This window comes from Neolamprologus multifasciatus, chromosome 22 (genome assembly GCF_963576455.1).
Source record: "Neolamprologus multifasciatus chromosome 22, fNeoMul1.2, whole genome shotgun sequence".
NCBI classification, from domain to species: Eukaryota; Metazoa; Chordata; class Actinopteri; order Cichliformes; family Cichlidae; genus Neolamprologus; species Neolamprologus multifasciatus.
This window is the reverse complement of record NC_140459.1, coordinates 17,233,050-17,255,614: the sequence shown is the minus strand read 5'-3', so window position 1 is coordinate 17,255,614 and position 22,565 is coordinate 17,233,050. Positions and strand designations below refer to the sequence as shown.

At 41.3% G+C, this 22,565-nt stretch overlaps 1 protein-coding gene across 2 annotated transcripts in view; it reads right to left on the bottom strand.

Moving 5' to 3' along the window:
* Window positions 1–7,002: 7,002 nt before the first annotated feature.
* Window positions 7,003–22,565, bottom strand: part of zbtb10 (zinc finger and BTB domain containing 10) — a 23,569-nt gene continuing 8,006 nt past the window's right edge. Inside the window, exons 2-5 of one of the 2 annotated variants that reach the window (XM_085148740.1) lie at window positions 20,680–21,709; window positions 14,784–14,849; window positions 12,201–12,376; window positions 7,003–10,335 (exon numbers count right to left, since the gene is read on the bottom strand). In XM_085148740.1, the coding sequence (XP_085004866.1) occupies window positions 10,054–10,335; window positions 12,201–12,376; window positions 14,784–14,849; window positions 20,680–21,709 (1,554 nt within the window). In that variant the 3' untranslated portion in view covers window positions 7,003–10,053. The remainder of the gene's footprint in view (window positions 10,336–12,200; window positions 12,377–14,783; window positions 14,850–20,679; window positions 21,710–22,565) is intronic. The other variant, XM_085148741.1, reaches the window with a different exon arrangement.

The following is a 22,565-nucleotide window of genomic DNA, read 5'->3' as shown; positions in this document are numbered from 1 at the left end:
AAAAGTCACACGTCGGTTTATAAAAGGTATTGACAAGAGAGCGACAGTTTCATTCATTGTCTCTCTATTTTTAAATGGGTCCAGTAGAGTGTTTATAAAGGTCTGTGTTTTTTTTTTTATGTTTTAGCTCCTCTACCTTTAAGACCCGCCCACATTCAAGGCAGCTTTCTTCTGATTGGCAGCCCCTCGCAAACAGAGAAAAGAGAAACCCCAAACTGTCTGAGCTGTAATCCTGTCTCACCTACATTTCACTCGTGTAGTTTCCTGTGAGAAATTCTGCACTTTGGTGGTAATGTTATACTCCATTTCCGCATTTTCAGAGAGAAGAACGTAGAGAGACAGCGTGATCACATTAATCTCTTAAAATGCTTTTTGTTCATCTCTCACACTTTCATTTCTAAATGTGCGATATGCTTGTTTCAATCAGCAGTGATTTATGATACATTTAGCACCAGTTTAGACACTCAGGTGAGCTGCTATGTGATATGCGAGTAGGAAATAGTGTCCGACTTCTAAGACAGCAGGCAGTTAGGTCACTTTGCATTTAGACGATTAAAAAAAAGAAGAGAATTCTGTGCAATATTTTCTCAAATAGATAAATAAATAAATGCATGAATAAAAATAAAAGGTTTTGCTCGTCAATATCAACTACTGAAACACGAGAAGCAGGTGAGTCTCCTGATAAGACTTTTATGAGGCGTTTGCTGTGAGTTTAATATCCCCATGCTGCTCTTAAATTGTTGGAAGGACATGCATTGTGTCTTAGCCCCCCGGAAAAACCAATGGAGATATGTACACAAACACACACCCACACATGATCAGTGTCCCTTAACCTTCCAGATGTCTGAATGGTAGGTGTAGGGTGTCTGATTTGTATATGTGAGCGCGGGTTCGTGTGTGTGCGTGTGTGAATATGACTGCTGCTGCTGCTGCCGTCAAGCTCCTGGCGTTGACACAGTAAACTGATCCTATGGGGTATGAAGGGAAATGTCTTCCCCACCACACACACTCACACACACAGATGTATATACACTCACACACTCACACACACACACACAGAGTCCAGAGGGAGAGGAGAGCACTGGAGGAGCGACACTCACACGGAGATTGAGTTACAGATGAATTAGATCTGAGCTGTGGGAACCAGCACCTTCTCTTAGACACACACACACACACACACACACACACGTGTTGTCACTTCTTGACACCATAGACGAGCTGGGACACACGCTGCGATGATACGGTATGAGTACACATTCTCACACACATGCTGTCCCACACACACACACACACCAACAGATGCTAATAAACAAACAGAGAGTCATGAACAGATGCAGGCGGACCCTCAGGAAGAATATGACATCAAAGAAAAACACTATGTCACTCGATAAATAGAACGCAAGTACGAACATGACAGCGTGTGTGTGTGTGTGTGTGTGTGTGTGTGTGTGTGTGTGTGTGTGTGTGTGTGTGGATTATCAGACAAAATCACAAACAGAGATACTCCTCTGTAACTATAACGGATTAAAAACACAAACACACATTTCTCTCACCCGTGCACCAGAGAAAGGGAAGCCTGAGGCAGCAATGTCATATCAGGCAGAAACACAGCCTAACACAGTGTGTGTGTGTGTGTGTGTGTGTGTGTGTGTGTGTGTGTGCGTGTGTGTGTGTGTGTGTGTGTGTATAAATGATGCAGGCCTTGACTTGGAGATGGTGGCCCTAAATAAAGCTCCACTGAAAAGAAAAGGACAGAAGAGAGGCCACAACACCACAAGCCAGTAAACTCTCCACGTCTTAATTGCCCTTTCGTTTTCACATGGTAATTCCTTTCCTTACGTGTGTGTGTGTGTGTGTTTATTTGTGCGCCCCTGCCAGGTTCACACAGCAAAGCCCGCCAGACCAACTGTGTGTGTGTGTGTCCTCCTGACATAAACACACACACTGTGCCGCCCCGAGCTCTATTGTGCACACAGCCGGATGGAAGGATGGATGGAGCATTTCCACCCACACATGCACACGTTTTAGTTCATCAACCAGTTTTTCCCACCACCACCACCACTGCTACCCATCAGCTCAGAAATTTGAACAATTATTGGAGTTCTGAGTTTTTTTCCCATTTCCTGAAAAAATATAATTAATAGATTTTTAACAGTTGACTTGATTTGCTGTGATTTACACGCTGTAACAAAGGTTTTTATTATTATTATTTTTTTGCTACTCTAAAACATGAAGTTTTTTTAAAGCACATTTTACTTCCAGATTTTTCCTTTTTTTTCCAACAATTGTGGGATATTTTCACCTTCTGGATGCTGCCACATACTTCATTACTCTAAATAGGATTTTCAGGTATCTGTACTTTACTTAAGTATTTATTTTTCAGATGAATTTTTGTTTTTCCTCCCTACATTTTCACACACATATCTGTACTTTCTACTCCTTACATCTTCAAAACAGGCTTGTTTTAAACTTTAGGTTTAATGCGTCTGAACGAAGGCTTTATTTCACATCACTGCGCACCAAACAGAGGGAACAATAACACATAAAAACCAGGATTACTGCATACAAAGAGCTGAAAGAGGTAAAAACATATAATTTATGCATCAGTTATAGCGCTATACTCAGGGGTCAAAGTGGGCCAGAATGATGGGGGACGGCGTTTTTTGGTGCAGTGTTCATCATGCTGAACCACCAAAAACAATCTTGGGGTTCTCCCACCTTCTGAATCCCACTGTACTCATAATAATATTATTTTAATATAATGTTAATATAGCTTAAGGTTCAATTACATTTGCACAAAAATAGCTGGTAGAAACGTCCCTTAGAGACCTTTTTTTACTTTCCTACTCTGAGTACATCCCAGAGCATGCACTTTTTCACTTTTACTGACTGTCAGTATCTGTCCTTCTACTTAAGTAAAGAATGGCTCTAAGTTTGCCAGCTCTTCAGGACACTGTGGAAGAAAGTGATCAAATAAATGTTTCATCCTTTACAGCTAAATTATTTAATGTGATTGGTGCAAAATTCATAAAAACCTGCAACAGTTGGAAAATAAGCATTAAAATTTAAACCCTGTATCTCTAAAAACGGTACTCCAGTACTCTGACTGGAAAAGACTGGTTCCACAGAGGTTCAGATTCCACTTTTAGAATCTTGTTTCAAAGATCCAGAAACACCGAATCCTTTGTTTTCTATAACGAACATAAATCCAAATCATATCTTTTATTTCCTTGATAAATGATCTAATCCTTCATTGCTTTTAAAGGTTAAGACGACCAGGACTGTCCTACTGGGAACATTTTTGCACATGAGAACCTGATTCGTCCAGAGCAGGGTCACAGCAGGTCACAGAGGAGATAATGGTGATCAGGGAATAATCTTCTCCAATAATGTCTTTCCCCCCTTTGACCTATGAGAGGACAGCAATGGCCTGATACATCATGAAGGTCAAAAACACACCCACATGCACACACATGAACACGCATGCACATTTCATGCCCACACAATGTGTGGCAGTGGGGTTCCCCTGCAGCTTGGACCCTATGATTACCGGCCGTTCCACTTTATTTTCATGTCCAAGCTACCACGCATGGGCTACACACACACATTATAAACATCCCCTTTACTCACACACACACTTCCACTACGCTGCCATCCATTCAGCCGCTGCCCTGTACACACAAGCTCCAGGAGCACCAGGGGAGAGAAAGGGGAGTGCAAACAAACTCTCCCCAGGTCCAGAGCTCCGGTTTCAGCCTTCCGTCCATCGTGGCTGGGAGGCCATGGGAACATGAAGCGCCAGGGGCCCTGTGTCAATAAGGAGCAGTGGTTCAACACAATGAGGGCCTGCCTGCAGACAACACTGCTGACAGATATACACACAAAAGAGCCTGTGAATGGGAAGGAGGCTTGTGCACACATTCACGCGCGTGAACACACACACACACACACAGGATAAAGAATAGGGCAGTGTGTGGTTGCCCACAATGCCAGTGTTTGATGATTACTTCTTTGTGTGTACACATCACACTCAAACAGCAAACAGCAGTCTTGATGCCCACGAGGAAATAAACACACTTATAATAAACGTTTGGCTCGGCATACACCACAAAAAACGGCAACAATGCACTCTTTGCATTTTGTCCATTTCAGCGCAAGCATCAAGTTTGTGGATTTTAGTGCTGATTGTGTCATTTTCATGTGGTCTAAAACATGCACACTGAATGACTGACATGTGCTAAAAACTTCATAAAATTTGAGGGATATTAAAATGAGAAATTTAAAAAGGAATGATGCATTAAAGCAGGGATGTCAAGATCATTGTACGTTGTGGACCACATGCAGTACTCTTTGATTTTAAGTGGGCTGAATCATTTCACCAAACACTGAATCTCTGAGATTTTTTAATATAAAAAAAGAAGAAAGGAAATATAGAAAGATAAAAAGAAGAAGTTCAACAATACAGCTCAGTTTCTGTACACGATAAAAGTGTAAAAGAACAGAAAATGTTCTGGTAGCTCATTGCCCAGACTGTCCTGTAATTATAAAAGTTTCTTTTAAAGTAGACCCACAATAATGAAAACAGACACTTCTATAGTAGAACTAGGAACTTTTCTGTCATTAAGCTGTTTATTTATTGCTTAATTACTTTAGTGTTGTATGAATGGCAGTGGGGTGGGAGTCTTTATCAATAGGAAAAGCTCTAAATCCTGTGAAAATACAGCTAAAAGTTCTAAATCTATACTCTCTTTACATTTTCCAAAGCCTTCCAGTGTGCCGGATTGGAGTCTGTGATCGATTCAGGCTCCCAGGCCTTATGTTTGGCACCTCTGCATTACAGACTCACTGCATCTCCTCACTCAGCAGCACAGCTACCGAGCTGTTCGTGATCAGTATCACTGCGTAACAGGAACAGAAGGATGACTTTTGGCCAAGAAGGAAGAAATGCACAGAGAAGTGCTGCCACCTGGTGCCAGAGGGGGGAAAACTTAAACTTCATGCTAAACCGGATCCTACCAGCAGGTGGCAGCACTTCAACTTCAAAGGTCAGAACATTGCAAGATAAAACCATCTGTGTGTCCAGCCTCTGATAAGAGTCCAGAGGACTTCTGGGCCGTGCTATCAGGCGCTAAAATTAAATAACACATGTTTTACTGATGATGGATTCTTCCAGGTATCAGCTGACGCCACTGTTTCCTGTCTTTACAGAAGACATTATTATATTGGGAGGAAAATGTGACAGAAATAAGCACACAGTAAACTGCTGACCGAACATGACCTGAAGCTGTGCAGGGATCAGTAAATCTCGGAAAATATCATGTGTTCACCAGAAAGGAGTTACCCTGACTGCCGGCTGTCTGTCAGCTGTTGTTATCCCTTAACCACAGGTGTGTCACTCCTGCTCAACCTGCTGGTGTTCAACAGTTAGTGGAAACTCTTAGTTTCAACTGCTGAAGCATGCTATCTGAAACACTGACAAACCCGGCACAGCACAAACAAGGAAGGTCTTCCCCAGTCCCGGGCGTATTTTCCTCCCGTGTATGATCCCTCTATAATCATAACAATACCAATATCACCACAGATGGTGCACAGTGTCCATTAAACAGTTTCTATCAGCTGTGACAATGCGCTTGGTTTCGTTTGCTCGCCTTGTAACTCTGTGTGGGTGTCATTGTGACACGTGTTCCTGGTGACATCTGCGGCTCTACCTGTCTCTGGATAGCTTTTGTTAACATGATGGCATCTCATCTGTGAAAAAACAGAGATAAACCTTGACGTGAAAGCTGGGTGTGGCTGACCCACGGCACTGGAGGTCATTGGCTCCTCCACTAAAGGCCACGGCCTAGTTCCATGTCATTCTTGTTGTTTATTTGTTTTTTATTCTTCTAATGCATTTGTTATTTCCCAAATAAGTTATGTCATCATCTTATGTTTAAAAATACATTCACTGGCCACTTTGTTAGTTACATCTATTTAACTCCTCATGAACACAGATATTTAATCAGCCAATCAAATGACAACAACTTAATGCATTTAAGCATGGAGCATCAATCTGGCGTGGTCACCATGCCAGATGGGCTGGTCTGAGTATTTTAGAAACTGCTGATCTGTGGGGACTTTCCCACACAATCATCTCTGAAGTTTACAGAGAATAGTCTGAAAAAGAGAAAATATCCAGCGAGCAGCATGTCTCTGGGTGAAAGTTTCCTGTTGAAGCCAGATTGCTTTGAGTTGATAGGAAGGCAACAGTAATCCAAATAAGCACTTATCACAACCAGAAAATCATCTCTGAATGCACAACATGAAAAACCTTGAAGAAGACGGGCTACAGCTGCAGAAGACCAACGGGTACCACTCCTGTCAGGTGAGAACAGAAAACTGAGGCTACAGTTTGACAACAGTAGACTTTCAAAACCTTCTCAGATGAGTCCCGATTTTTACTGAGACATGTGGATGGCAGGGTCAGAATTTGGAGTAAAAAAATGCTTCCAGCACCTTGTTGAATCTGTGCCACAAAACCTAAAGCACAACTGTTGTACCTCATGAAGTAGTGAGTGCACGTTTGCTAGTGTAGCTGATACCGTTCATCTTGTGAGTCAGGCTGTGTGTGCACGATTATGCCACAGTGCGGTTCTGGAGAGCAGGATCTACCACAGAGGCTGTGCAGCTTGCTCTGGTACAGATTTTGTAAACACAATATTGTCACAACTGTACAAGATGATTAATTTAGAGGTAGTCATTAACATGAAAACTAAGCTTAAATTTGAGCATGAGTCTGAGAACTCCAATGTATCCCACTGCAAGACGGTCCATCACTTCATAAAAACTAAGGTAAAGCAATCAGAAAGTGATTTGGTTGGGCATGTTTCTCTTTGTTGTTGAGCGCTCTGGGTTTTGAATAGACGGAGCTCGGTTTATTTCTCCGAATAGAAAAAGGATTTGGGAGGCCATCATCAGAAAACCGTAGGGGGCCGCTGCAGGAAAGAGAAGCGCACAAAGAGGTTAAAGCAATATCAAAGTTTTATTCTTAAAATGTAGTATAGAGAGGAACAGTAGTACAATTCAGACAGAAAAAAGGAGAATGTAGTTCCATCTTTGAAAACCCTTGATAAAAACGTAAAAAGAGTAACCTGAATCTGCTTTGTGTTCGGAGGGCACTGAGGCGGGGCCCGAGTTTTGCATCACTGTTAAAGTTCGAGAGAAATTGAAAAATACAACCTTTTGCAACAGCGTAAAAAAATACAGCTGGGGAAAAAAAACCTCTGCTTTACATCTGTAGTGTTTTTGCTCTGTTTTTTTTTTTTTTTTTTTTTTTTTTTCTCGTGTTTTTTTGGTGTGTGGTTTTTTTTTTTAATGTCCATATAACAAATACAGCATAAAATCTAAAATGATACATCATAGTTTTGAGTTTCATTCATTACAGTAAAATCAGTAGGATGGTAAATAGTATCAAAAGAACAAACAAGACAACAGGATGGTGTCATGAACAAGCACACGGCGTGAACAGAGCGCGCGACAGAAAGCGGAAGGTTAAAGTTCACGGAAATAAATCGCCACAGCAGGTTTGTAGCCGACTGTTAATGTTCCATTAAGTAAATCCACTAGTTAAATAATATATTCTTCATATATATATATATTTATCTCATATATTCTCAACATATATATATATATATATATATATATATAGATCCGTAATATATCCCATCCCACAGTGATTTGAAGGTAAAAGTGACACGAAGAGTATGAATATCTCTAAAATATATCATCTTCCACTGAGTGTGAAGGGAAGTTACACATCTTCTGTATCATCAGCACTTCAGTACTATACTGTATATTCGACTGCATACGAACAGATACTGCTGTTCCAAGGTTTTAACCCGCAAACAATCCGTGTTTCTTTAGAAAGTATGTGCTTAAAGAAATAATAACAAAAAAAAGGGAGAAAGCAAAAACATCTGTGGAAAGGAGAAAAATTAAAATATGTTTCTAGGGTAAAGTGAATGATTCTGTAGCATTAAAAACATTTTTAAAAAAATCTCAACAATTAACAGACACGAGCAAGGATTTTTTTTCTTCTACACTAAGCAAGTATTCACCTGGCTTTTCTCATACATTATATTTCATCAGTAATTACAAACAACAATTTTGGTTGGACAAATAGAAATTAACAGTCTTGATTGCATTTTGGAGTCAATATATATAATATTAAATAACAAAAAAACCTAATAATAATAATAATAAAAAAAAGTCGCACATTGGAAGAAAACAGTTCCATTCAGACCCGCTTTTGGGGAGAAAAAAAAAAAAAAAAAAAAAAACCCAAAACAAAACACAGAAACATAAAAAGAAAATTATTTAATGAACGCAAAAGTAAGTGCATGTCTATGAGGCGCCATAGAGCTTCACTTTTTGTGGAACAAAGTGTTTTCTACCTGGCAGACCTTAACAAAAAAAAAGACATCAAATTAAACAATGACATTTCTCTATCATATGAAAAAAAATGGAGTTCTTTTACACTTAAAAACATCACACACGATGATTTCTACACGCCTCCCCGACCCCCCCCCCCCTCACAACCAACGTTCAAGTGATTCAAAATATATAGATATATACTGTATTTACTTTATACCTCAGTACCAAATATAAACAAACGGGTATGGATGTCCACTTAGGTCCTCAAAATGTCAATTGCAAGTACTGCCGGTAGTTCTACAAAAACGTATGTGTATGTGTGGATGTGTGTGTGTGTGTGCGCGCGCGCGTGTGCATTAAATAAAGTTTTTTTTAAAAATAAGCTTAAAAACAATGGCAAAGCATACCTGATAGTCGCTGTAGCACAACAGTGTTTCTATAGTTTAAGCTGATTACATATGCATAACTGAGTCAGTTTAAGCTTTATGATTATAAACATCATATATAGCCTGTAGGTCCAGTATTCTGCAACAAGCATTACAGCACCAAACGTTTCGTCATTTGGCAAAATTCAAGCTTTAAGTGAAATTCAAATGCTTTTGTATTATAATAATAATAATAATAATAATAATAAAGTGTTACTGTGACGCCGTGATTTGTGTAAAGCTAGCAATAACATTTCCCCTTGTACTTTCTTTTTATTTGTTTTTTTTTAAATCATCTTCCCCCACTCTGCCCGCTTAACAACAAACCTAACATCATCTTTCTCTCACTCATCTTTTTTGTCTCTTTTTTTGTTTAAATTCAGTAGTTTTTGTTTCCTGCTTAATCTTGGTGTGCGGTCTGTTTGGCACAATATCACAGCCCTCTTAAATTAATCATAAATATGGCTGTAATACATTAGAGTCGCAAAACAGATTTTTTGGTTCCAAGATTTTGTGCAGGGAAGGAAAAAACAAACAAACATATAAAACACAGAAAAGAATAATATTTAGCGCATCTAAGAAAAGGAAAAAATCTACAGAGCAAGGTAAAATCTTCCTGTGGACAGTAATGCTCTTCTTCTGTGTACTTCTACAACGCACGCTCAGACGGAGCAGAGAGCGACGGCTTACTACGGCTCTGCTCGCAGACAAGGAAAGAAACAATAGAACAAAAATTATAGAATCTGATAAGACCATAAAGACCTCTCTTCATAAATTAAATAATTAACATTTCTTTGTTTAGATGATTGGCCTAACTCAACTCAAAAACTACTTCACCCTACCTGACTCCCGCCCGTCCCGAAAACAAAAAACAAAACAGGAAATAAAATACATCACCAAAGACCTGATTCATCACGTTATTTGTCATTAAATCGTTCTCTTGTGGGCGCTGGGCCCAGAGTTGGACACATTTGAGCAATAATAAAATCTGTACATCTTGGAGTTCCCGCAAAGCTTTTTTTCTTTAAAAAAAAAAAAAAAATCAAAAAAAAAAATCAAACTCTTTGTCATATACTCGCACAATTAAGTAACCTCAAGGTTTGATAGCACTTTGGAGTTGATTGTTTACCAGCTAGATTTCTGTATACATATATATTAAACATCAACTGTTATTCATTTTTGTTTCTCAAGCTTGTTAAAAATGTATTTATTATTTTTAGTCCTCTTCCGGGGCAGCACCAGCGTTGCCCTCGCCCCAATTTGATTGGTCGTTCTCAGCAGGTTCCTCGCCCTCCACTTCTTCCCCTTCCTCCCCGTCAAAGTCTTCGTCCCGAGGAAACTCGATGCCCTCCAGGCCCTCCTGAGTGGCCTGGTGCGAGTCGGCGCAGTCTGCACACACGCCGTAGCGCCGCGAGCCGTGGCGGATACCGACGCTTGCTGCAAGCATGAAGATCTTCTTGCATACCATGCACTTGTATTTTTTGTCCTTCTTGTGAACCTAGAAGGTAGACAGGGTCGATGACATGGAGTAATTCCAGTTAGTTGTTGTGTAAACGATGCGTTCACTGGTAAATCTAATGTGGACTTATCCTACTTTTCTTTAGTTTTAGTTACAATACAAGTATATTAAACATGAGCAAAGTTAACGTTCTCCTTGAGATCACCGTTGTTGCTAGGAGATAACCAAGGTTTCCCATAGGTCACAAGTGCAACATTTGCCTTCAAAGTAAAGTTGTGGCTTACCACAAAAGTTTCAAAACTTTTACTTTGAAGGTGAATGGTCTCCGCTTCTGGTTTGCACTTTTCATGACTCTGTGTCTTTCATGGAGACTAGGCAACTGCAGGAATCTGCCAGCTTGCTGCTAGCTGGACTAAAGCTAGCGCAAGGAGGTTTGCGGTGCAGTGGCATACATCTCAAGCAACCACTTGCCAACTGGTTGAGGAAACATTTTTCTTGGCCAGGAGGGCACTGACCCATCTTAAGGCCTTTGGGATTGGTGCCTCAGTGGCTCATTACACTTGCCACATTGGTCATGTTGTTCAGTGACGCCACTACAGCTCTGCGCTGTTTACAAAATCCTCCACATCAGTGATGCCAGAGGAGGAAAAAAAAAGTGTCAAAACTGGAAGTAAAGACTTTACTGCAACATCTCCCTCTGTGTAACCTGCTACTCTGAGCTTCTGTACTGAGGATCATTAAAATGGTAGTAAAAACTGACACGATTGTAAACTTGTGTCTGGTCAGCACCGGCCACATCAAAAACACTGAGGTTGTGAAAATGAGGTGAGACGTGCAAGCCCGGTGCCTCTAAACTGAGTTTCGGCCACTAATGTTCAATCACTTTTGCTGCACGTGACGACACAACAATGAGGATAATGGGCACTTTGAATGGAGAAAAGCTAAAACAGCTGAGGATCTGCACCCAGGCCAAGTTAAAAAGACTGATTATTTCTGAATTATGAGTCATGCAAAGCTCTTCTATTTGAAGCTATGAATAAAATTTGGACGAAAGTTAAGGAAAGTAATATTCTGGTAATCTTGGAGCTGATGGGAGGCTTCGGACTAATCTAGGTTAGACATTTATGCTTCCAGTTTCTATGCTACGCTAAGCAGAGGTAAGCAGTAGCTCAAAATCTACTGTGATAAATTGGATGTTAGCAGAATCAATATTCCCATCGGACTTGAAGCAAGAAAGCAAACAGAAGTGCATCCTTCAATGTCAAAGTGTTCGTCTCAGCCAGTGGTTCTCAAACAGTACGCCAGATGAAGGAAAAACAGACCAACACGTTTGCTGATTGTGCCATACTAGCCTTTATTTTACCAGTATTGAACTTGGATCCTTTTTTTTGTTGTTAATGATTGATAAAACTGGGGTGTGGGGTTTGGGCATTTATTTTCCAGCTACTAGGAGTGGCTCACCAGAATAACTGCTTTTACCACTAGTGGAACACAGTAACATTTCCCCTTCTTTTTTCACTACATGGAACTGGGATAATCTTTCTCAACTGACTAAGGAGTAAAGTAATTATGCTCCATCTTTAACGGGACGATGCCAGGACAATGATTAACTTGGCCTCCTTATCTTTAGATGCAGGAAATGAGGGACGATCCCACAATTCCATTTGTTTCGCATCACTTTGTGTTTGACCCTACAGTCCTCCCACCATTACCAAGTAAGATATGCAGCCAAAACTTTCTACTTCTGCACTCACTCCCTTTGAGCAAAAGCTACCAGACACAAAACACAAGGTGGAGGTGCACTGATGTGAGGGGGCGGCCAAAGCGTTGTGGCGTTTGCCAGAAATTGGAGGACGCACGTCACGTGGTAGCGCGAGAGGATCCAGTGCATATTTCATACTCACCAGGGAATGTCTCTTTACATGCTCACGGCGGGTGAACAGCTTGCCGCAGATGTCGCAGCTGAAAGAGCGCACACCTGAGTGGATGATCAGATGCCTCTTGAGTGTGCGACGGTGCTTGGCGATGTAGTTACAGTGGGGGCACTTGAGCTTATTGAGGGCTAGGTGTGAGGACTCGCCTGCGTAGAGAGAAAAAACAGAAAACATGCAGATGCACAGGAAGGTCAGCAGGAGACAACATTTTGCTCAAGGAAAAGAAAGTTGTTTTAAACCAATAATGGTGAGATGGAGCAAGACAATTATCATAAAAGCTGCATTTCCACCGAATGATGACAGAGGGGTGTGCCAGCAACCAACATCCTGTTTATCAAATCACTGAGTTAAAATGCATTACAAACCACAAACTGTAATGCAGACATAATTTAGGCAAAGCTACGCACACTGCTAACTGTGGCAGATCCGCAATCCCTCTCCTTAGCTGCTGACTGGTCTGCAGGTTAACTTTACGACAGAGGTCACGCTATGGCGATGATACAAAGATCTATGTTAGGCATGAATGTAAAGCAGCACCATGGATCTATGGATCTACTGCTTGGCTCATGTAGTTCAGTCGGGGGAGTGGGTGGTGGGGTTTATACAATTACCAGAGCACTGCAATTGAAACGAGGAGGCAAGTGTTAGCGGGCTACTAAATTAATGAGTCTCTTTATTAAATAATAAACGGTATGCTAAGGATAGCTACACGCTAATAACGCTCGTTAGGAGCATTAAGGCAATCTGAATAATCCATAGACACTGATCTGCCTAATGATACAGAACACACAATTAGCAAGCTAAATAAATAAAGCCTGGCTATTTAATCACTCAAGGACAAAGTCTATGTATCAGCATGTTTATTTATTTCTTTATTATTTTTATTTCAGTGTGTAAATCAATAATAATGCAGATGTCCTTGCACCCTCATTTTCTTCATTAACCCTGTGGGTATGTTTACAAGCCAGCGAGGACAGCTGGGTTTGCAAATAAATAGACGATGTATTGATTTTGAAAAGGCTCCAAACGGGCTGTCTCCGCTGAGAGTGGGGTAATAGGGCTGATCCTTTTGTTTGAGCCAAGGAGCGCACAACAGAGGAGTCGTCAAGGCAGGTTGCTAAGGGGAGGAGGGGACTATGGTTGATGAGAAGCAGGTCACCTGTGTATTCACTCGGCCTGCGTTTGTTAAACACAGCACAGAAGCACCTCGGGGAAGTGCAACACGCTGTGAATTTAAGCTGCACAGATTTTGTGTAAATTCACAAACTGCCCTAAAAGTGTACATTTAAATAAATGCATTTTAAATGCAGGGATTTTCTTCTTTTAAGTGAAAGGTCACATTCAGTAAGGTTACATTAAAAAAAACAATCCCTATCACACCTTTTCAGCTGATGCCACCTGACTAACTTGCCTCTAAATCAATAATCATCTATTAAAAAAAAACAAACAACAACAATCAAAGCAGAATCAAAACAGAAGATCCGTCTCAACTTTGGGAGCAATGGGAAAGAATCTAATTTAGAGTGTGCTGTGGATTCAAGTCAATAACACACAGCTCCTATTATGGATTCTGGACTCAGATCTAAACTCAGTTTAGAGTCAGACGAAGTTGAAGGGATGAAATCTCGGCTTCAAAATGGCTTGACAATCTTTTTCAGTTTAAAGGGAACATTGATGAAAATGCAAAAAAGTAGTGCATACCCACTGACCAGCCCGCTGTATGAACTATATATACACACACACTATACACCCTGTCACTTATGACTGTAAGCAGTACTCTCCCCTCCTACATGTATGTGACGATGTCAAGTTATTTTGCATGTGTTCTGACACTAACCGTTCTGTCGACTATTCTGGTTCTCAAGAATATCCTGAAATCAATTACAGCTTGTTGACTGTTCAGTACTGTTGAGTCGGAGCACTGGCCATTTTCATATCCTTTATAAATAGACTGAAAGTAACACATAAACTTGTCTAAATTTGTCTTCCCATCTCACACCTTGTTGAACACTACCTTTTTTTAAAAAAAAATTGTGCTCTCTGTGTCACTGTTATACATATAGCGTTTAAAAAAAAAAGAAGCTTTATTTATAGCTTTAATTTAGCAGCTTTATAGATATTAACCCAAAGGACCAAATTAAACACCAAACGTTGTTGCTCATTTTTACAGAGAAAGAAGCTACATGAGACAGTCTTGTTTTCCATATGTCAGTCTAATTTGCTTAAACTTGCCCCAGGCTTTCCACATACTGTGGAAACTAAAGTCCCGATTCGGTAGAGGAACTTTTACCCCTTGGAAAGTGCCTGGACATCAGCTGATTTGAAATTCCAGGAACTTTTGGTGGAAAAGCACCTCACAGAGATCACAGGTCAGCTGCACCTTCTAAAACCAGTTGAACAGGAGTTCCTAAATGAACCAGGTTGTTTGTCTTCTCACTTGTTTAAAGGAAACATGTTAAATAGACTTCCCACACTCATTTGAAATAATGGGCATTGCACAAGAGTCACTAAATTTGCCTAAGCTGGTAATTTAGCAGTAGTCTAGAATCTTACCATTCTCCCAGGACTCCCCTTGTTGTAAGTCTTGCATGATGCTATACTGGATCTGATTGGCCAGCTCTGGGAAAGGGGGAAGGGACAAGAGAAGGGAAAAAGACAGATGAGAGGTGGTTGAGAGCCTGGAGGGTGGGGTGGGGAGTGGGGGCGACGCACACCTCGCAATGTCTTGTGTACACAACTAACCACCCCCACATGAAACAATGGAAGTTTCAGTGAACAACATAGGCAAACACAAAGACACAGGCCCCTACTGTATGTAAAGCAGTGTGTTTTCCACCAACCAGTGCAACAAGTTAAGGAGGCTCCAGCAGGAAGGGGTTAACTGGAGGATGACAGAGTCGAGCCCTCACACGGCTCATCTTACACTCAGCTTTTGTAAGCACTAGTGTGAGCACCTGTGTGTGTGTGTGTACGTGCACGTCCGGTTCGTAAAGCATCAGCGCTTAGAGCCCATTAAAGACACACCCCTTTGTGTGTGTGTGTGAGTGTGTCTCCATTCTCCCTGGGTCAATATTTGGAATAGTGAGGACAGCCCTAGTGCATTAGAGTGGATTAGGGAGAGAAGGGACTGCCCCTGGCGGCTTTGCACCTCGCAGGGATTGGGGGTAGGGTGAGCAGTGGTGGGCTGTTTCTATGCGTGGGTGTGTATGGGTGTGCTACAACAGAGACCAGTGTGCATGCAAATACATTTCACCTGCTCTTTGTGCCTTTGCAGCACCCACCCTTTAAACAATCCAACAGTCTTGTTTGGCCAAAGAATTTACTGGCCATGAGTAATGGCTGTGGGCTTGGTGTAGGAAGAACAGGCAGCATCAGCAGAGTAACATAACCTTGAAACACTCTTCACTTTCAATTGCTCTTATCCTATTCAACACCAACCTTCCTTCAAACATCAGCCGTCTTTACAACTGAACCACTGCCAAAAATTAATTGCTGCTTTTCTGAGCTTTCACAGCTCATAATTAAATATTTGAATAGTTTGGGACGTTACCTTGAATGCTAAAAAACTGACATATTTCACCAGTCAGCCCAATTTAAAGGCCAGACTAATTATGAAAAACCGGGAAATAATTAACAGTTGTTTGCAGCAATGAATAATTTAAAGCACAACAAGAAGAAGACGGATAAAAAGTTACAGTTTTTATTATCCCTTTCAAAAACTGTAACAAAAAAAGGCCTCCATTTGTGCTAAAATGTTTCCATCCTTGGAGCGCGACTACACAGATCAAACTGAAGCAAAATGAAAGCCAAGAGCGTGACATCACTGTGGGAATCTGGGACAGCTAGTATTGCTCGATGACTATTCACTCAAAGAGAAATATGCAAGGCAGCTAGTGCGAGAGAGCTGTGTAGTTTAAGCCAGCAGAAGAGTTTTTGTGGTGTGTACTTGTACCAATGACGGAAATGGATCATTCTAGTATTTTCTATCCAAGTATATGTAGATTTAGAAGATCATGTGACACACAAATCAAGACTGAATTACAACAATTGAGCACTGTATGCAGTACATGGCTAATCAAGGCTAGACTGTGGGAAATGCAGTCACCAACCGACCGCTCTGATAAGAAACTTTTTGTCCATAAATGGCGCTGGATAATCGAGGTGAAAAATTGTAATGGTACGGATCTTTCAATCAGACAACAGTGTATCTAAACCAATGCAGAATATCTACCATTGTGGCTGCTGCCTGTGTCTAAAATAACTCACTAGAACCACAGTTTGCAAAATGCTGGCTCCAGCAATCTGATGAATTTTTCAGCACATTAGTAATAAATTTATTAAAAAAAAAAAAAAAAAAAAAGACTTGAGGAAGCCAAATCTACTTAAATAGAATGAGGACAAAGGTTAGTTATCCTCTGCAGAGTGGAGAAGTACACTCAGGGTTTTTTTTTTTTTTAGCATCGTCACCTCCCCAGAGACAGAGGAAAACTCACCAGCTTTGTACCATTTATTAACCACTTTTAAAAATTACACAGTAGTACAAGCTATTTTTTTGTCCATTAAACAGTCAGAAATAACAGGGATATGGAGGTTTCTGTCAAATAATGTGTAACACACACTTGTCTTTATGGCTCCAAGAGGTCAGCCTACAGTCATTTTACCATTAGTACCTACCAGTGTTGGGTAAGTTACTTTAAATTAGTAACTCAGTTACATTACTAGTTACTTCTATCAAAAGTAACTCAGTTACCTCAAGTTACTCGTTACTTTCAAAGTAACTAGTTACTAGAGAAAGTAACTTTGGTTTTACTCAGAATTTTCTTATTAATGTGTTGCTTCCGTAACTGGATACCCAGCCAGACTGACAGTCTTCTAGCTTCTACCTTGCTTACTTGCCACAAGTGCACTGTGCCACCTACCAATAGAAAGGAAAAGATAATGTGCATATTTCCACGAGAGAAATCCCACGCCTGGACCGTCTTTGACCGCCGCCATGATTCTAGCCTACGTCACAGCGTCATGTGTGCTTTTTACATCCAACATGAAAACTGCAGTTGTGGTTCTTTGATTGTACTCAGAACTCGGAAATTCTGCCTTCTGAATAGGAAGATGTAGGTAACACCAGACTGCAGATGAGCTGCATACAGGGCTGGACTGGGACAAAAAAAAAAAAAAAAAAAAATCGGCCCGGGCGTTATGACTAGAGACCGGCCCGCCATTATAGGAAAAATCATAAAGCCTTTGAATGAAAACAAATGCTGTTGTGACAGTGATGTTCACTGTTTTAATGGTATATATGCATCAATCGTTTGTTATAAGATTCAGATAATTATTTTTTAAAAGCTAGACATTTTAAATGAGAATAAGAATTCATGTTCATGAGAATGAACATGATGAGAATTCATGTTTCCTCAATTCATGAGAATTCATGTTTCCCTCTCACCACATATCCAAACCGATATCATGACCAGCAGCGTTTATGGCTGTGGTTCCAGCAAACATCAGCTGATACTAGAAAGTGATATTAAATAAATTCTAACAACAGCTGATCAAGCTTAAACGTGCTGCTGTTGTTTAGCGCAACATCCAGTGGATTCCTCTTTCTGGCGCAAAGTGAGCGATAAACAAACGAGAGAGAAAAGCCAATCAGCTGATCATTGATCAGTTTCATGATTGAAGTAGCAACAGAAGAGGGAGGGGGAGAGAATGAGAGAAAAAGAGATAGCTTTGTGTCTTTTTCATTGTAGCTGAATTACGGGACAAACTGTGTTCCTTTTCACCTCAATACGAAACGCGTAATATTTTCTCTGAATATGAGAGGATTCCGTTTTTTACGGGATGGTTGGCAACTCTAATAATTAACCTTATGAATAAAATAAAGTTCAACATCAGAAACATCATAGCGCCCACCCAGCTGTATAGAAACTCCGTCATGCTAGCTAGTACGCCGTACGAAAAAGTCAGCATAACGAAAATAAACTCCACCTAAACTTGGTTTATATCTGACCCGGATAGACTGCAGGTCATAACTTCTTACCTGAAGTTCAGTTCACCTGACACCAGCGGCCGCCTCGGGCCACCTCGCCCTTTCCCTCATCCACCTGCTGGCCTCCACCACTTGCTAATGTTACTGAATCTGTGGAAGCTCCGCGATAGCCACCACACGAAGTAACGAATAACGACCCAATCTAAATCCCAGTAACGATTAACGCGTTCCTGATTTTGACATAATAATTAGTTACCGTGCTCGTTATCACAATAATAACGTAGTTACTGTAAAGCGTTACTTAATAATGCGTTAGTCCCTACACTGGTACCTACTCAGATCAGCTTGACGCTACTCGAGGCAGTACGACTCATTTTTCACCACAATTAAGTACCACCTAATGTGCGTGGGGTCGTTATAGCAATGCGGCTGAACATCCTGTGACGTCAATTGTATGTGACACAAACACCACAACAAAGGTGGACGTTGAGATGACATATTTAGACTTGTTCAAAACAGCTGATGAGATCAGGATTCTTTGCCAAAACTTTTGTAGTTTCAACCTCAGCTCTAATCTTCAGAAGAAGAAAAAACCCTCAGCAACTTAACTTAGTCTGCACTTTGTAGCACTACTCCAAAAATGGGAACTAACACTAATACACACACAAAACAAAAAACCCCCGCTTAGAATGCACTCCACTGACAATGGGAACCGGAGAAATGCCACAAACGGTACAATTTAACCTCAAATGAATGCTGTATCACATGTTTAGCGCACAACCGGGCTACATTTCTTATGACCTAAAAAGAGGTGAAGCGCCCTCCTCTCCCACATCAAACAGCAGCAGCATAATGTGCTGCACATTTTAGCCTTAAATTCTCTGGACACCACCACTTGCAGATATTTCACAAAAGGTCGGCCATTAGTTACAGACGTTCAAGGTTCCTGACTGTAGTAGTTAAAGGATTTAAGCGTCTGGATGAGGAGGTGGTTATATTTTGGTGAGCCGATCATTATTTACATTGAAAACGCAGCACATACTGCTCGACTAAAAATCTGGTAGTTGAGGTAAATGTACTGTTGGACAGAAAATATAATTTAGGGGTAAACAGCTGCCTTAAAACCTTTTTCATGTGATTGATGTCTTACACAAAGCCATAAACATCTCTTTATTTGGAAAAAAGCTGTATATACCAAACAGAGACACGGAGCGCACATGTTAAAAACTAACAGCTTTAAGTGAACTCTCTCTAGGCCAACACCCAGCATCGCTACACGTACATTTTAAAAGAGGCCTTGGAGGCACTAAGAGCATTCAAGTGCATTTAGGGAGGTCTGCGGGAAGAAATGCTTCCCCTGCTTTCTTCATTATCTCGCATCAGGGAGGGCTTCTGTCTCTCTCACACCACACGTACATAAAATGTAGTTCTCTACTTCTTGTACACACAGTCTTCACATCCTCTTCCCCCTGTCCATACCACTCCACTTAATATGTGATATCATTATGGTTAGATGGAGAGCCATGCTTAATGGCAACAAGAGATGGAGAAGGCTGGATCTAAGAAGAGATTACTAAGAGTGCTACAACGCATGCGGACTGGATAGGGTGGATGAAGGAACAGATAGTTTAAGACTGAGAGTACAAATGTAACCAGTGTTGAACAGAAGAGAAAAAGACTGAATGGACAGAAGATTTCAAGAAATGGAATACACGAAAGTCTCTTACAGAAACAAAAACAACCTCAGCGTTAGAAGGACAGACCTGGCAACATTAACATATCTAGATCTTTCATCTCTTAACTTTTATGAGCCCAATGGTCTGGAGTATTTGGTGAAGACCGAGTCCAGGATTGGTTTAATTATTGACCATTCATGGCAGGTTAGATGCTTGAAAAGCACAGATTGGACTGCTTTGGGTTCAATCTGTGCTTTTATTGGGTTAGCAAGTAGGAAACGTTTGTTACTTGATGATAAAGCCAACTGAATGTTGCTTTTGAACCACTCATGTTTCAGGGCTCTACTCAGTAATCTTCACTATATTTTTTAAAACCTTTTTGCCCGACAAATGTGCAGCTACAGACTCCTTTCAAGGTTGGAATTACTTCTAAAGCACAGTGCGTTATTCTGCATTTGCACAAAAAAAATGGTTCATTTACATTATTCACTTTAAATACAAGGTTTTAATGTGTCATGTGACTACCAGGAGTGCAAGGATGATTTACAGCGGAGGACAAGAGCTCGGTCTGAGGCTCCACTGTGTGTTGTAGGAGTTTCTGATAGAAGGAGTTTGTCAGGCATGATGGGGGGATGGGTAAAGGAAGAATATAAACACCTATACAAGAAACAAAATTTCTTATGCTAATTACTACTTAGCATTAGCTATAAAGGACAATCCACATATTCTCACATCTCATAGCAAGACTGTTGTAAAGTTGAAAAGGCGTGTTAAATGTGTGTCTTACCAGCATTTTCGGAGAGCGAGGAGAAGTCTTCTCTGGGGTAGGAGGCTGAAGGCTGGATGAACATCCCCTCATCAAATCCCTCTTCAGGCTCTGGTGGGAAATTGTAGACAAACCGCCGTGTTGTAGCTTGTTTTTTCCTCCGTCCACTTCCAGCTGCAGCATCCGGTGCCTCTCGCTTTATTGCTGCGGGTGATGCAGCCGTGCCGCCTGTGGCTGGCTCGTTCCAGACGAAGACCCGCGTCTGGCCACTCGTCGCCCGCATTTCATTGGTCTCTGCTGAATCAGATGAGTTGTCGTGGTGGGTCCAGCTACCAGAGGCTCCGGGGGTTACCAGGGCACAGCCCTCACCCCCGACCACTGTCACCTCTATATCACTCGTCTCCTCTTTTACGCGGCCATTTTCGTCATCTTCTTCCATTGCCTCCTTCCCTTGATTGCTGCTGGCCTTGATTGATAGCTTTGACAGGATGCTTGTCGCCCAGAAGTTACTTGGCTTACGGTCTAGCCCCCTTTGTCCCTCTTTGGCTACCATCTGCCTCTTGTTGTAGTCCACCACCACGGAATCGGGAGCTTCTTGCTTGATGCTGATGTTCAGAGCATCCTTTATAAAAGCCCTACAAGAATGTACAACCTCTGACATCTGGAGGTAACTAGCAACTGACATCACCTCAATGGCATTTTGGCTTGTGAGCAGCAGATTCCCAGAGTAGAGAAAGTCGAGGATGACCGAGAAGCCCTGCACAGCAGCAACATCTAGGTGTGTGACCGTGGTCTGGTCCTGGGTCTCGCTCTTGGTCAGACAGTAGAGGGTTTTGAAGTAGCGGCTGCCTGCGACCAGGATATTTTTGTGCGCGCGGAACACCTGGCCCGAGACGACAATGTTGACGTCACAAAGGATGCCACTTTTGCGTTGCTTGTCCAGCTCCTGTAGAAGCTGGTAACAGTAGGAGTTCTCGTTGGGCTTGTTGCGGTAGTCTTCCTCTGTGCAGTTAGTGGAGGGGCTGGTGTTGTCCGAGGGCCTCAGTGTTTCCTTTTAGGCAAGAAGGAAGAAGAAGAAAAGAAAGTATTGTAAAAAACTGTGTGTGCCCACACAAGTAATTTGCAAGAGCAAGCATAAATGCAATCGTACACAAATGTTTTCCCTTCTTGTAAGTCCTGTCTTTACAAAAAACAAATACACCCACTGGGTTCCCAACGACACTGTTGCACCTGTCCTGGGGGTGAAACAGGTTTGACAGGCTGCTGTTAACGGGGAGGTGGGAATGACGGAAGGCAAGGTCCAGTACTTTAAGGCTAGGTAACACACTAATGTCAATGTGTTTTCTAAACCAAATTCCACAGCTGCAAATGTAAACATAAAATACAACCACATATTAATAAACACGAGAAATGACTGGATTCAACCACCACAAACAAAAGTAACACATCTTATTCTATGTACCAATAGAATGCCTGCAAAAACCTGAACATGATGTGTTCCAAGTAAGCGGCAAACTCAAGGACTGAATGAAAGTGCAAATAGAGAATACAGTTCCTAGACTGGCTCAGTGAGAGAGACACACGTTAAATGCCTGTATTAAAATGTTGACATGTATGGAATGAATTTTCTTTTTAATAACTTGAATAATTGCATATTGATAAGGCTTAAAACCATGGTTATAGTCGCCATGACTCACAGGTGTTAACACTACACCTCCTGAAGTTCCCCTCCTTAGGGTACGTCCACACAGGCCCTGATAGATTTGAAAACGGCGTTTTCATCTGAAAATGCTCCGCGTCCACACCAGCGTTTTCAGTCATTTTCACAGAGTTGTGCGTCCACAATGAAACGGCCCAAAACGCTTACGTTCCAGTCCTGCACATGCGCAAAAGCCAGTGAGAATTAA